At 52.4% G+C, this 13,901-nt stretch overlaps 1 protein-coding gene across 2 annotated transcripts in view; it reads left to right on the top strand.

Moving 5' to 3' along the window:
- Window positions 1–13,901, top strand: part of TRPM4 (transient receptor potential cation channel subfamily M member 4) — a 40,271-nt gene that overhangs the window by 11,367 nt on the left and 15,003 nt on the right. For both annotated transcript variants that reach the window (XM_043600303.1, XM_043600302.1), the window contains 8 exons: window positions 134–233; window positions 4,230–4,342; window positions 4,668–5,009; window positions 5,165–5,299; window positions 10,246–10,375; window positions 10,550–10,695; window positions 11,912–12,024; window positions 12,402–12,479. In XM_043600303.1, coding sequence (XP_043456238.1) covers window positions 134–233; window positions 4,230–4,342; window positions 4,668–5,009; window positions 5,165–5,299; window positions 10,246–10,375; window positions 10,550–10,695; window positions 11,912–12,024; window positions 12,402–12,479 — 1,157 coding nt within the window. The remainder of the gene's footprint in view (window positions 1–133; window positions 234–4,229; window positions 4,343–4,667; window positions 5,010–5,164; window positions 5,300–10,245; window positions 10,376–10,549; window positions 10,696–11,911; window positions 12,025–12,401; window positions 12,480–13,901) is intronic.

The raw sequence follows: 13,901 nt of genomic DNA, 5'->3' as shown, positions 1-13,901 counted from the left end.
GCCTCCCAGGTTCTGGGGGGTGAAGGGTGCTGGCACCTAGACTACCAGGCCCTAGAGGGGAACGGTCTCCTGTGACCGTGGACAGGGCCCAGGTGGAGTTGGGCTGGGAGTTACAGAAGGCGGTATTCCGCAGGTGGAGAGGATCATGACCCGGAAGGAGCTGCTGACAGTCTATTCATCTGAGGATGGCCCTGAGGAATTTGAGACCATTGTTTTGAGGGCCCTTGTCAAAGGTGAGCCTTGGACCCCCAAACTCTTCCCTTCTCTCCGCTCGACTTTGGACCCCTTTCCCGCCCAGGGCACTTTATCCATCGTCTCTAATCTACATCGGGCTCCTTTTTATCTCTTTCCTTTTATTATTCCCCTTGGCCGTGTTTCTTGGGGCTTTGCCTGGGGTCATTTGGACAGTTTTCCCAAGAGACTTTCGTTATGTGCCAACATTGGTTTCTTTCTGTTGGATCCACGAGTGCCCGCGTCCATCCATCTTTCATCCGTCCAACCATCCGTCCATCCGCCCATCCATTCTCCCACTCTCCTTGTCTTCCTTGCCTACGTGGCTCCTCTGTTTCAAGCAGCGAGGGGTAGGGGAGTCAGAGAGGAACCAGAACGCTGCTTCCTGCTGAGAAATTCCCAGTATTTCACTATTAGAATGAATGGCGAAAACCGAGGGTGGGAGCATAATGGCTACCTGGTAGAGGCTGGGCTGGGGATCATTTATTCACTCAGCAAACACCACCTTAGGGTCCAGAGATCAAAGCAGATCCATTTCCTGCTCTCAAGGACCCCAGATCCTACGAGGGTTGTCCCGACACAACCTTAAGTAAAATTTAAGACCAAAGCGTAGGGGAGGAACCACTGTCAGTAAAGAGACAAGGAGGAGGTATTTAAGCGGGCCTTGAAGGGCTCGTAGAATCTGGACTTAGTAAGATGAGGAAGTGGGATAAATACATGGTAAGGAGTAGGGGCGACTGGGTGGCTCAGTCGGTTGAGCGTCTGACTTCTGCTCAGGTTACGATCCCGCGGCTTGTGAGTTCGAGTCCCACGTCGGGCTCTCTGCTGTCCACGCAGAGCCTACTTCGGATCCTCTGTTCCTCTCTTGCCCTGCCCCTCCCCAGCTTGCGCCCTCTCAAAAAGAAACATTAAAAAAAAAATGATAGAGTGGGGAGGGTCGTTTTTGGTGTCAGAAATGTTATAGGGGAAACACTCCCATAGATAAAAACTCCCGAGAGCATAGCGTCAATTTATAATTCGTTCTCAGCCCCAGGCCCCCACCCCAGGTGTATCTGTCATGTTCTGGGATGTGACAGAAAGAGCAGTTACTCTTTTAAAAAAAAAAAAATATTTTTGAGAGAGAGAGAGGAGCAGAGAGAGAGGGAGACAGAATCCCGAGCAAGCTCTGCACGGTCAGGGGTGAGCTCGATGCGGGGCTCGTCACAAACCCTGAGATCATGACCTGAGCTGAAATCAAGAGTCGGATGCTTAACCGACCCGAGCAGTTACTTTTGACTTTGGAGTCAGATAAAGCTGAATTGGAATACCAGTTTGGCCCCTGCCTTTCTGTGTGACCTTGAGAAAGAGACTACCCTCCTCTGAGCCTCAGTTTCTCTCTCTCTGAAAAATGGAGAGAATACCTTGCAGGAGTGTTGTGAGCCCCAGGGACAGCTCATGAACAATGCCTGGTTCCCACGGGCGGGCCAATAAACGGGAGCTCTTCTTCTCCTTCTTCTTTTAATTTTTTTAATGTTTATTTATTTTTGAGAGAGAGACATAGTGCGAGTGGGGGAGGGGCAAAGAGAGAGAGAGACACACAGAATCCAAAGCAGGCTCCAGGCTCTGATCTCTTAGCACAGAGCCGGAGGTGGGGCTCGAACTCACAGCTGGGAGATCGTGACCTGAGCCAAAATCGGAAGCTTAACCGCCTGAGGCCCCGGGGGGCCCCTACATGGGAGCTCTTCTTAATATAATTCCATTTCTCGTAGGGACACTTTCTTTAAAAAAAAAAAAAAAATTAATGTTTATTTTTGAGACAGAGGGAGACAGAGCGTGAGTGGGGGAGGGGCAGAGAGAGAGGGAGACACAGAATCCGAAACAGGCTCCGGGCTCCGAGCTGTCAGCACAGAGCCCGACGCGGGGCTCGGACCCACGAACTGTGAGATCATGGCCTGAGCCGAAGTCGGACGCTTAACCGACTGAGCCACCCAGGCGCCCCTTGTGGGGACACTTTCTTACATGGAGAATGGCAATCAGCGAGCAAATCTGGTTCACTTCACAGAAGTTGACTCCCAGCCTCCTGGGAGAAAAGAGAGCGGCTCTGTACAAGAGGTGCTCTGCCGGGGACAGTGTTGACAGTGTTGGCTGAAGGGGTGCAAGTGATCCCCCTCTGCTGGGGAAATTGGAGATGGCCGGGCGGACTGGGCCATAGCAGATGGATGCGGTTTCAGCGGGTGTGGAAGGAAGCATGTTCCTTAAAGAGCGTGGGATGAGCCTGGGCTGAGCAGTTAGCATACATTTTGCCCGTGATCCTCCATTCTTGCCCGCAGGGGGTGGGGTGGGGCTAGGGCCAGAGGGTCAGGGGGCTAGAGAGGTGGGGCTTGGGGATGTGAACGGAAGGGGGGGCAGGCACAGCGAATCGGGGTGGGAGGGGGGCTGCCTCATCCACTGGGTGGACAAAGGGGGGCCCTCCCTGAGACGCCGAACCCAGGGAAGGTCGGTTCTGGGGAAAGATGCTGAGCTCCACAGGGGGACATGATGAACCTGAAGGGCTGTGGGTGGGGGGAGGTCCAGGTGACCACTGGGGAGACGTGATTAGGCAGAATATAAAGCGAGATGTTACAAATCTTTTTTTTTTTTTTTTTTTTCCTTCTCTGGAAACTGTGAGGAAAGTAGGGGAGGTTTATTTATTTTTAATTCAAAAATTTTAACCGTATTTATTTTGAGAGAGCGCGCGAGCGAGCAGGGAAGGAGCAGAGAGGGGAGGAGAGAGAGGATCCCAAGCAGGCTCTGAGCGGTCAGCCGTGAGCCAGAGGCAGGGCTGGAACTCACAAACGGTGAGATCATGACCTGAGCCGAAGTCAGGGGCTTAACCGACTGAGCCACCCAGGCGTCCCCAAAGCGGGGAACCATTGTCATTCCCATTTTATAGATGAGGAAACTGAGGCTCCCAAGGTCCAGTGGCTTTCCTGGCGAGACACTCAGTTGGTGCCGGCAGAGCTGGGATGGGATCCCAGGTCCGCCTGCTTCGGCCCATTGCTCATCGGCCCCCCCACTAGATTACACCCCCTCCTTCCGCCATACCCACTTTGGGAACCACCAAAATGTGCTGAAAGTCCCTCCTTTGTTTTGGAAATCGGCGTGGAGCAAGCAGAGGGAGAAGGAAAAACGGACTCCATGGCACAGGGGCTCTGAGGCCCAGCCGTGTCTACACTTGCCCGACTTCTTGGCACCACTGGCTGCCTCACCTTTCAGGCTCTCGTTGACCGCATCTGTTTGGATCCATGCATTGTTGGATCCAACTTTTGCTCTTCCTCGTCCCCCACCCCCACCCCAGTGATCTCCAGGGTCTCCCAGAGCCCTTTTCATGTTTGGATATTTTTTCCAGTCTCATTTTCTGCTACTCATTTTTCTTCTCTGTCTTCTCACAAATACCCTTAAGTTTCAGGAAATCAGAGCGACTCACTTTTGCCATCACATCCTGTGTTTTCCTGCACCCAGACCTTTGCTTGGGCTGCTCCCTGCTGCCTTGAAGTTTCTTTCCTCATCTTAGACGCACACCTCCGAATCCTGCCTGTCTTTCAAAAGCCCTACCTCAGTGCCCCTCCTCTAGGGGGCCCCCTTGGATCCCCCTCACCCCTCCGCGAGCGTAGCACCCCCCCCCCCCATTCCCTTTGAGGGTAGTTTTGTGGTTCCTGGACACATGTCTCTGGAATGATCTCCTTCAAGGCAGAGGCTGTATGGGGTTTCTCTCTCTATCCCGCCCACTGCCTGGTCCATAACCTACCTCAATAAATGTTAAATGGATACATGATTTCCTTTCCTTCTTCTTGAGGACTCTAGACCACTGGTCTGCGCATGATCTCATGCTTGCAATAGCCTGACTTCTTAAAGACCCCAGGCTGTACCCGACAGCATCCCCTTTTTATGGGGTTTAAATGTCAGGTATCCCCCACAGAAGCAAAACAGACATTCATCTGAAGTCCCCCCCCCCATTTCTTGCCCCCCCCCCCTTTCAGCCTGTGGGAGCTCTGAAGCCTCAGCTTACCTGGACGAATTGCGTTTGGCTGTGGCTTGGAACCGCGTGGACATTGCCCAGAGTGAACTCTTCCGAGGGGACATTGAATGGCGGGTGAGGGGGCAGAGCGGGGGTGGTGGTGGCGGCGGCTGTGGATCCTGACAAGGAGGATGCACTCTCCTCCCTCCCTGACTTCTTCCACATCTGACCCGCCCTTGCATTATGGCCTGTCCAGCCTTCTCTTAATTGTCCATCTGTTCCCGTCTTGTTTCCACTATCCCCACCCATCCATCCACCCACCCACCCACCCACCCACCCACCTACCCATCCGTGGTGCACTCCTGGCTCTGTACCCCATCTCTTGTCCTTAACGTCTGCCCTCCGCGGGCCTTCTGTCTTCTGTGCTCTTCTCTTACCCCATCAATCCTCGCCCTGCCAGTCCTTCCACCTGGAAGCCTCCCTCATGGACGCGCTCCTGAACGACCGGCCCGAGTTCGTGCGCTTGCTCATCTCCCACGGCCTTAGCGTGGGCCACTTCCTGACCCCGACGCGCCTGACCCAGCTTTACAGCGCCGCGCCCGCCAACTCGCTCATCCGCAGCCTTCTGGAGCAGGCGTCCCACGGCGCGGGCACCAAAACCCCAGCCCTTACACCCTCTGGGGAGCCCCGACCCCCTGACGTGGGGCAGGTGCTGCGGCTGCTGCTGGGGGAGACGTGCGCGCCGAGGTACAGCGCCGGGGGCGTCGTGGATCCCCACCCGGGCCAAGGCTGCCAGGAGAGCGTAAGGAGCGAGCGAGGCCGGGCTGCGCGGGGAGGAGGTGCCGAAGGACCTGGGGGCGGGGCCGGGGAGGGGTGTGCGCCTGGACGGGGGTGGGGCTGATGGCCGGGGGCGGGGTCAGGGAGGGCCAGGCCTCACCGCGCCTCCCTCGCCTGCAGAAGTGCCTGCTGAAGGACAAGGCCCCGTCGGAACTCACGCTGGACGCCGTCCTCGGGCAGGCCCCCTGGAGTGACCTGCTCCTCTGGGCGCTGTTCCTGAACAGGGCTCAGATGGCCCTGTACTTCTGGGAGATGGTGAGTGCTGACGTGATCTCCGATTCTACTTTTCTCTGTGTCCCGCCCTGTCCTTTATTTCTACTGGACCCCAGTGCCCGGCCCCTGACGTCACCCCCACCCCCACCCCCGTTCGCCATTCCTGATAGATGACGCCATCCCCTGCTTCTCCACCCGCCCACCCCCAATATCACGCCTTTCTCCTGACTTGTCGTTTCCACCAGCAATATATATTGGGCGTTTTCCCTTGTCCGTACACGGGACTCCGCCTCGTTCTCTCGGAATGGTTACCTCCAAGGGGGAAGTTAGAAGGTTGTCTGGTAGCCGAGGGGGAGTCGTTTAAACATAGTTACACCTGGAAAATCGAGATGCATCGTGGTAGCGGCCATGTCGAAGGGGACAAAACCCGAGGCAAGGACACCAGCTAAGAAGGTGAATCTGGAGGCCTCCAGGCAGCCAAGATGAGGGCCTGGACTAAAACAGGTGCGATGGAGGTGTTGGGACCCATTTGAGAAGCTTGAGAAGTTTTTAAAGAGAAAGAAAGAAAAAAAGAAGAGTCGGAGGGTTTGAGGAGGATCTAAGATTGAGCCTATTTTTATAGCACAGAAATATCTTAACAGGACTTCTTCAGCCTTGGGTTGTTTTCAGCCCATCAGGCCATGGCTTAAATATAGAATTAAAAAAATATATATGTTTTTTAATGTTTGTGTTTGAGAGAGAAAGAGACAGCACAAGCAGGGGAGGGGCAGAGAGAGGGAGAGGGAGGGAGACACAGAATCCGAAGCAGGCTCCAGGCCCTGAGCTGACAGCGCAGAGCCCGAGGCAGGGCTTGAACCCACCACCCGTGAGATCATGACCTGAGCCAAAGTCAGACACTTAGCCGACTGAGCTACCCAGGGGTCCCCCCCCCCCATTTTTAATATTTATTTTTGAGAGAGAGCACAAGTGGGGGGCAGAGAGGGGCAGGAGAGAGAGAGAGAGAGAGAGAGAGAGAGAGAGAGAGAGAGAGAGAATCCGAAGCAGGCTCCAGGCTCTCAGCTGTCAGCACAGAGCCTGATTCAGGGCTCAGACTCACAAACCATGAGATCATGACTTGAGCTGAAGTCGGACGCTCAACCGACTGAGCCACCCAGGGGCCCTTAGATTTCTTTTTTCATTGAGATCAAATTCATCTAATATAAAATTCACCATTGGAACCACTTAAAACTGCATAATTCAGTAGCCTTTAGTAGGCTCACAGTGTTGGTTCAACCTCTAGTTCCAGGACGGTTTCATCATCCCAGAAGGAAACCCCAAACCCATTTAACACTCGCTCCCCATTCCCTCCTCCCCCAGCCCCTGGCAATGACTAATCTGCTCCCGGTCTCTATGGACCTGCCCATTCTGGATACTTTATAGAAATGGAATCATCTCGGATGTGGCTTTTTTGCACTTGACTTCTTACGCTTAGTATAGTGTTTTTGTGGGTCATCCCGGGTGTTGTAGGTATAGCCGCGCTTCCTTCTATTTTGCATCTGAATAATATGCCCTTGTATGGATACGCCACGTTTTGTTTATCCATTCATCTCTTGCTGGTCGCATGGGTTGTTTTGACTTTTTTGGCTATTGTGAATAATAGTGCCGTGAACACTGGTGTGGAAATACCTGCTCGGGTCCCTCCTTCCCGTTGTTTTGAGGATATACTGAGGACTCCAATTGCTGGATCATATAGTAATTCTGGGTTAAATTTTTTGAGGCACTGCCGTTCTATTTTCCATAGTGGCCGCACCATTTTACATTCCCGCCAGCAGCGTGCAGGGGTTCCAATTTCTCCACATCTCCACCACCCTTGTTATTTTCTGTTTGTTTGTTTGTTTGTTTGTTTTTTATAATTGCCATCCTAATGTGGTTTCGATTTGTGTTTCCTTAATGATTAATGACACGGAGCATCTTTTCATGGGCTTATTGACCATCCGTTTATCCTTGGAGAAATGTCTATTCAAGTCCTTTGTCCATTTTATAAATTGGTTTGTTTATCTTGTTGTTGTTGTTGTTGTTGTTGTTGTTGTTGAATTGTACGAGTTCTTTCTATGCTCTGGATATCAATCCCGTATCAGGCATATGACTTGCAGATATTTTCTCTCTTGCTGTGGGTTGCCTTTTCATTCTGTTGACAGTGTTCTTTGATTCACAAAAGTTTTAAATTTTGACCAAGTCCAACTTGTCTGTCTTTTTTCTTTGTTTTTGCTTTTGGTGTCACATCTAAGTAACTATCGCTAAATCCAAGGTCACGAAGTTTTATCCCTGTGTTATCTTCCGAGGGCTTTATGGTTTTGTAATTATATGAACTATAACTATTTAATCCTACACGTTAGTCTTACTGAGATTCCCCATGTGTGATCAGTCACTTCTCCTTTGCTGATCTTACGAGTCTCTGGTTTTGGCTTTTGACAATTGGATTAAAATGTTTTTCAACGTGAACCTCTTTGAATTTATCCCACTTCGAGTTCCTTGCTCTTGCACGTACAGAGTCATGTCTTTCATCAAAATTTGGGGAGTTTTACTCCATTACATCTTGAAATATTCTTTCTAGCCATTTCTCACGGTCCTCTCCCTTTGGGACTCCTATTATACATATATTGGTGTGGTTGATAGTGTCCCACAGGTCTCTAGGTTCTGTTTATCTGTCTTCATTCTTGTTTCTTTCTGCACCCCAAACCGGATCCTCTCAATTGATCTGTCTTCAAGTTCATGCGTTCTTTCTTCTGTCTCCTCAAAGCTGCTGTGGAGCCCTTCTACTGAATTTTTCATTTCAGTGACTGCACTTTCTAGCTCCAGAATTATTATGTTTGTTTTTGGTTTTTGTTTTCTGGTAATTTCTGTCTTTTTATTCCTATTCTCTAGTAAGACATCCTTCTCCTGGCTTTCTGGAGTTTTTGTCCATGATTTCCTTTAGCTCTTTGAGCACATTTCAGGCAATTAATTTAAAGCCTTTGTCTAGTAAGTCTGGTGTCTTAGCTTCTGCAGGAACGGTTTCTGTTTCTTTTTTTTTCCCTGATACCGTGCCGTACTTTCTTGTTTCTTTGCCTGCCTCATCGTTTTGTTTTGTTTTAACTGGGCATTTTGAATAATATAGTGTGGCCGCTCTGGAAGTCAGCTCACCCGCTTCCTTCAGGGTGCGTTGTGGTTTGTTGTGTTGACGGTGGTGGTGTTTGTTCAGTGACTTTTCTAAGCTCTTTTGTAAAGTCTTTATTCTTTGTCATGTGTGGCCCCTGAAGTCCCTGTTCTGTTAGGTTAGTGGCCAGCTAGTGACTTGACAGAGAAATCCTTAAATGCCCAGGGCCTGGGGTGGGGGCGGGGGAGTGAGGGGTGAAGGGCCCAACACTCCTGGTTTGCAGATTGTCTCTGTGTTGGAGCTTTCTTTTTCTTTTTAAAAATTTTAATGTTTATTTTTAAGCCTGAGCCCAAAAATTCTGACCTGAGCCGAAACCAAGAGTCAGACACTCAACTGGCTGAGCCACGCAGACACCCCTGGAGCTGTCTTTCGACACTCAGGCAGGCTGTTTGCCATTTTGCCTTAGCCTTCACTTCCTGCTTTTGCTGACACAAAAGGTCAGCAAGAGGTGAAAAGTTAGCGTTTTCTCGAATCTCTTCTGAGCCTGCACCATCTCAGTCATGCATGTAGCCTTCTAGATTCCCTGATACACGTAGGAACTCCTCAAACCCTTATTCCTTCAACTCTCCTCTTCCCCCAGCCGCTTCCCTCCCCAGCTGCTGAGTATATTTATCTTTTGTTCGCCTTGACTGTTATTTTTTGCCTCAGGCGGCTGAGGCTAATCTATTTGTCCTTAAATGCTTTCTGACACCGCCCGGGAAGCCATTTCTGGTTGGGGGAAGGCCCGAGAACCTTGAGACAAAACGCAGGCCCTTGAGCTGTTCCTTCAGATAGCCACCAGCTAAATCCACACGCGCACACAACCACAATTATTTAAGGAGAAGATCTGAATCTCCCTCTGGTACCAACAGCTTGCACCAGGAACAGGCCGCCCTTGAGCCGGGGTGTTGACAGTGGTAGTTAAAATGTCACAGCGCTCTTTTGCCCAAACTTGGTGTTTTCTTTCTTCGTTGAACTTTCTCCTATTTGTTGTAAGTTTTATAGTCCGGTCTTGGACTCTGAGAAAGTTGGTTCTGACAGTTTTTGCCAGCTTATCTGTTGCTTTTTGGAGAGACAGAGTTTTGAAATTCCATACTCTGCCAGTTTAGGGGACATTTCTTCCAACTGCTGCTTGACCTGTCTGTAACCTCTGAGGTCATTCGAACTCTACCCCAGCCCCGCTCCCTGAACTATCTGACTTTTTTTTTTTTTTTAAGTTTATTTATTTATTTTGAGAGAGAGCTCGCGTGCACGAACTGAGAGAAACAGGGAGAGAATCCCAAGCGGGCTCCGTGCTGTCAGCACAGAGCCTGATGTGAGGTTTGATCTCACGAAGTGTGACATCATGACCTGAGCCTAAATCAAGATTCGGATGTTTAACCCACTGAGCCACCCAGGTGCCCCTGAACTTCCTGACTTTTGACATTTTCACCTGATGCCCAGATTCACCTACAAACATTGCTTCAATCTTGGCCTCTGATGACCCTGGTTAATTTCTCACTTCTGGCTCTGTCCTTTCCCTTGACCACAGGCTTCCCCCCACCACCACCTTCCGTGAGGCTCTCTAAACTCTGACCCCATCTGGGGTGGCTCAGTCCGTTAAGAATCCGACTTCAGCTCAGGTCATGATCTCATGGTGTGTGAGTTCCGGCCCCGCCTCGGGCTCTGTGCCGACAGCTCAGAGCCCGGAGCCTGCTTCGGATTCTGTGTCTCCCTCTCTCTACCCCTCCCGCGCTCATGCTCTGTCTCTCTGTGTCTCAAAACTAATAAATGAAACATTGAAAAACAAATAAACTGTGACCCGTATCCATGACCCCTCTCTCTGTGTCTTCAGGGCTCCAACGCCGTGGCCTCGGCTCTCGGGGCCTGTTTGCTGCTCCGCGTGCTGGCACGCCTGGAGTCGGAGGCGGAGGAGGCGGCCCGGAGGAAGGACCTGGCGGCCAAGTTTGAGGGCCTGGGTGTTGGTGCGTCAGGCACGCGTGCGTGGGGGCGGGGACAGGGCGCTGCCTTGAGGGGTGTGCGCATCCCCCCCACTCCTCCTCTCACAGCCCTGCGCCTTCCCCTTCGGTCCCCTCGTCCTTCCCCGCACACCGCGCCCTCGCTCCTTCTCTTCCCTCATTTGTGTCTCCCGCCCCCAGACCTTTTCGGGGAGTGCTACCGCAGCAGCGAGAAACGGGCCGCTCGCCTACTGCTCCGCCGCTGCCCGCTCTGGGGGGATGCCACCTGCCTGCAGCTTGCCATGCAGGCCGACGCCCGTGCCTTCTTTGCCCAGGATGGGGTCCAGGTGAGCCCCTGAGGTGCCGGCATCCTCAACAGTTCCCACCTGCGAGCAGCGAATGGACTTGACCGGCCTCCCTCTGGGAGACCACCCACCCTCCGGAAATTCTCAGCCCTCTCCCAGGAGGGCTGCTCTTCCCAGAAGAAGCCCCACCCCCTGCCACGGGAAAGCCAACCTTCCCACAGCAAAGCCCACCCTCCTAAAAAGCTCCCTCCGCGATAGGGAAATTCCTGGTGACTTTAGAAAGTCCCCTCTGGCACACAGGATGTCCTGCCCACTCCCACGGGAAGTCTCACTCCTCCCAAAGGAAGCCCTGCCTCCTCCACAGGAAGGCCTTCCTGCTTCCTTTGAGAGGTCCTCAGTTCCAGGTCTCAGCAATTAGAATGACCTCTCTGGACAGTTACCTAGTGTTTTGGACAGAGATGAACTCTGATTTAGGAATCCCACCCTTCCCCCTGGGGAAATCCTCTCCTTTGGGAAGCCCTGCTTGGCTCACAGTTGCTCCCATCCTGACCATCCTGACGTTTTAAAACATTTCCCAATATCAATCTAAAGCTGAACAGGGGTAGGGCACCTGGCTGCCTCAGTGACTCTTGATCTCAGGCTCAGGGTGGTAAGTTCAAGCCCCAACGTTGGGCATAAAGCTTACTTAGAAAAAAACAAAACAAAACAAAACAAAACAAAAAAAACCAACAACACCTGACAGGGGCTCAGAGAATCCCACCCTCAGTTCAGGAAGCCTGCCCACCCCAACCGGAAGTCCTGTCCTCCCCTGTCCGGAAGGATTTGTCTGGCATTTCAAGTAGTTACCCAGAGTCCTATGCTTTGAATGGTGGTGACACTCGTGAGTTCCAGCTTGGGTCTCTTCCTTAACCTCTCCGTGCCCCATCCGTGCAAAGGGAGAAAATACTAGTCAGTACCTGTTCTCCTGGGGGGGGGAGGGGGGTGGTGAGAGTTCAGTGATCTCATCTATGTAAAATGCTTCACCTGGTATCTAGCATATTGTGTTAATAAACGTTGGTTTTGAAACTCTACCCCCTAAAACCTGGGACAGGTTCTCCTCACCTTTGACCCTCCCCCCCCCCCCCCCGAAAAAAAAAGTTACGGCCGCCATATTGGGCGCTTGCTCTGTGTGCTGCAGCTGTTGCCCAGTTCTTCCCTGGGGTCTTTGGAAAGGGGCTGTGGGGAGATTCAGGCTCTGAACCCTCCTCACACCCCACAGTCTCTGCTGACACAGAAGTGGTGGGGGGAGATGGACAGCACCACTCCCATCTGGGCCCTGGTTCTCGCCTTCTTTTGCCCCCCACTCATCTACACCAACCTCATCACCTTCAGGTCAGTCCCTGGGGTCCGACCGGCAGGAGGGGGGTGGTGCTCAGTTTGCCCTTCCTGCTCACATCTGGCTGCCTCCCCACTTGGTCTGTCCAGTGCTTCCCCTCCCCGTTTGCTCTCTTTCCCTCCCCAAGACTGGGGGCGTGTCTGGGAGGTGAGCTTGGGGGGGGGGGGGCTCTGCAGTGTCTCTGGGGAACGGTTCCTCTGCCCTCTGGCTGTGGCCCGGGGGGGGGGAAGATCCCTTTGGGGTGAGTCTAGGAAAGTTCCTCGCTGTCTCCCTGCCAATGTCTCTGGGTGAAGAAGTTTGGGTCTGTGTCTGGAGAATTCCTCCTCCGCTTGCCCCGTCCCCGTTCCTCACCCTGCGTTTTCCTCCATGCCAGGAAGCCCGAGGAGGAGTCCACCCAGAAGGACCTGGCCTTTGACGTGGATCCGGGCGTCAACGGGGAAGGCCCCGTGGGGTGAGTGGAGCCCCAGCTCCGTGTGAGGGGGGGCACCCTGGGCAGCTTCAGGAGCCCCAGGCGCTGGGAGCAAAGCCAGAGGGCAGAGGCGGAGCTTCTGGGGGGTAATGGCTTCATGAAGCCGTTGACGATACGGAGGAAGTGTCCCAAATGCCACGCTCGGCTTGCGTCAAGCTTTGGTTCTGCCGCGAAGTTTGGAAGCCAGTTTGCCTCATGCCACACATACTTCCGTCTCCGTGTAGCAAGTGGAATCAGCTGGATTTGGTTCATTCAGGGGATCCTTCGTCGTTTTTTGTTTGTTTGTTTGTTTTCTGACTCCAGGGCCATTGCCCTGAAGCTCTGTGCTGTGGTACCCAGGCCTACGCAAACGGTCTACCAAACTTGTGATGATGCCACAGAGTGGAGGTGCTGAGGGACTTGGCCGTGGGTCAAGCAGACCTGGGTTCAAAACTTGACTTTGACCTTGGAAGTGACTTCACCCCGAGCCCCAGTTTTCTTTTCTGTTAAATGAAGGTGCATGGAAGGTTGTACCCGTGTCAGCTCAGGTTGGGCAGTGCTGCGGAAGAAAACATCCCAGGGGCGCCTGGGTGGCTCGGTTGGTTAAGCGGCTGACTCCGGATTTCGGCTCAGGTCACGATCTCACGGTTTCTGAGATCGAGCCCCGGGTTGGGCTCTGTGCCGACAGCGTGGAGCCTGCTTAGAATTCTCTCTCTCTCTCTGTCCCTCCCTCGCTGGCACGCTCGCGTGCATGCTCTCTCTCTCGAAATAAATAAGTAAACTTTAAAAAAAAAAAAAAAAAAGAATGCTCCGGTCTTAAGACAAAAAAGAAAAGACCCTAAACTCTCAGCGACTGGCCACAAGCAACGCTCACTCCTCACGCTCCCTTTCTGGGTTGTCTGTGTCGTGCCTCCAATATGGCTTCCACGTGGGGGGCGAGTGAGCAGCTCCCAGCTGGGATGTTGCTGGTCTCAGGGCAGCGGGAAAAGGGAAATGGGGAACGAGGTACTGGCTCTTAAAGCCGCCACGTGGAAGAGACACGTGTCCCTGGTGCCCACATTTTACTGGCAAAAACGAGGCGTATGGTAACTCCTCAGCCCCCCATTCTCCCACTGAGAGGGAAGCAGAATGTTTGCCGCGGAACGGCGAGGCGTGTTACAGTGGGGGCCTCACGGGGATAACGTGTCAAGTGCATCACACTGTCTGGCACACAGTAAGCGCTCAATTAACGGGATCGTTCATTGCTACTGTGGTTATTAACCCATTTATCACTTATTTTGTTGAACGACGTGTGTAGGCGTAAGGGTCTCAACCTCTGGCAACAGAGACACGGAGAAAACGAGGCGCACGCTTATATGCATCTTCGTACCCTCCGTCTCTACTTAAAAAAAATTTTTTTTAATGTTTATTTATTTTTGAGAGAGA

The sequence above is a fragment of the Prionailurus bengalensis genome, chromosome E2 (genome assembly GCF_016509475.1).
Source record: "Prionailurus bengalensis isolate Pbe53 chromosome E2, Fcat_Pben_1.1_paternal_pri, whole genome shotgun sequence".
Lineage (NCBI taxonomy): Eukaryota > Metazoa > Chordata > Mammalia > Carnivora > Felidae > Prionailurus > Prionailurus bengalensis.
Note: the sequence above shows the minus strand (reverse complement) of the source record. Positions and strands in the feature narration are given on the sequence as shown.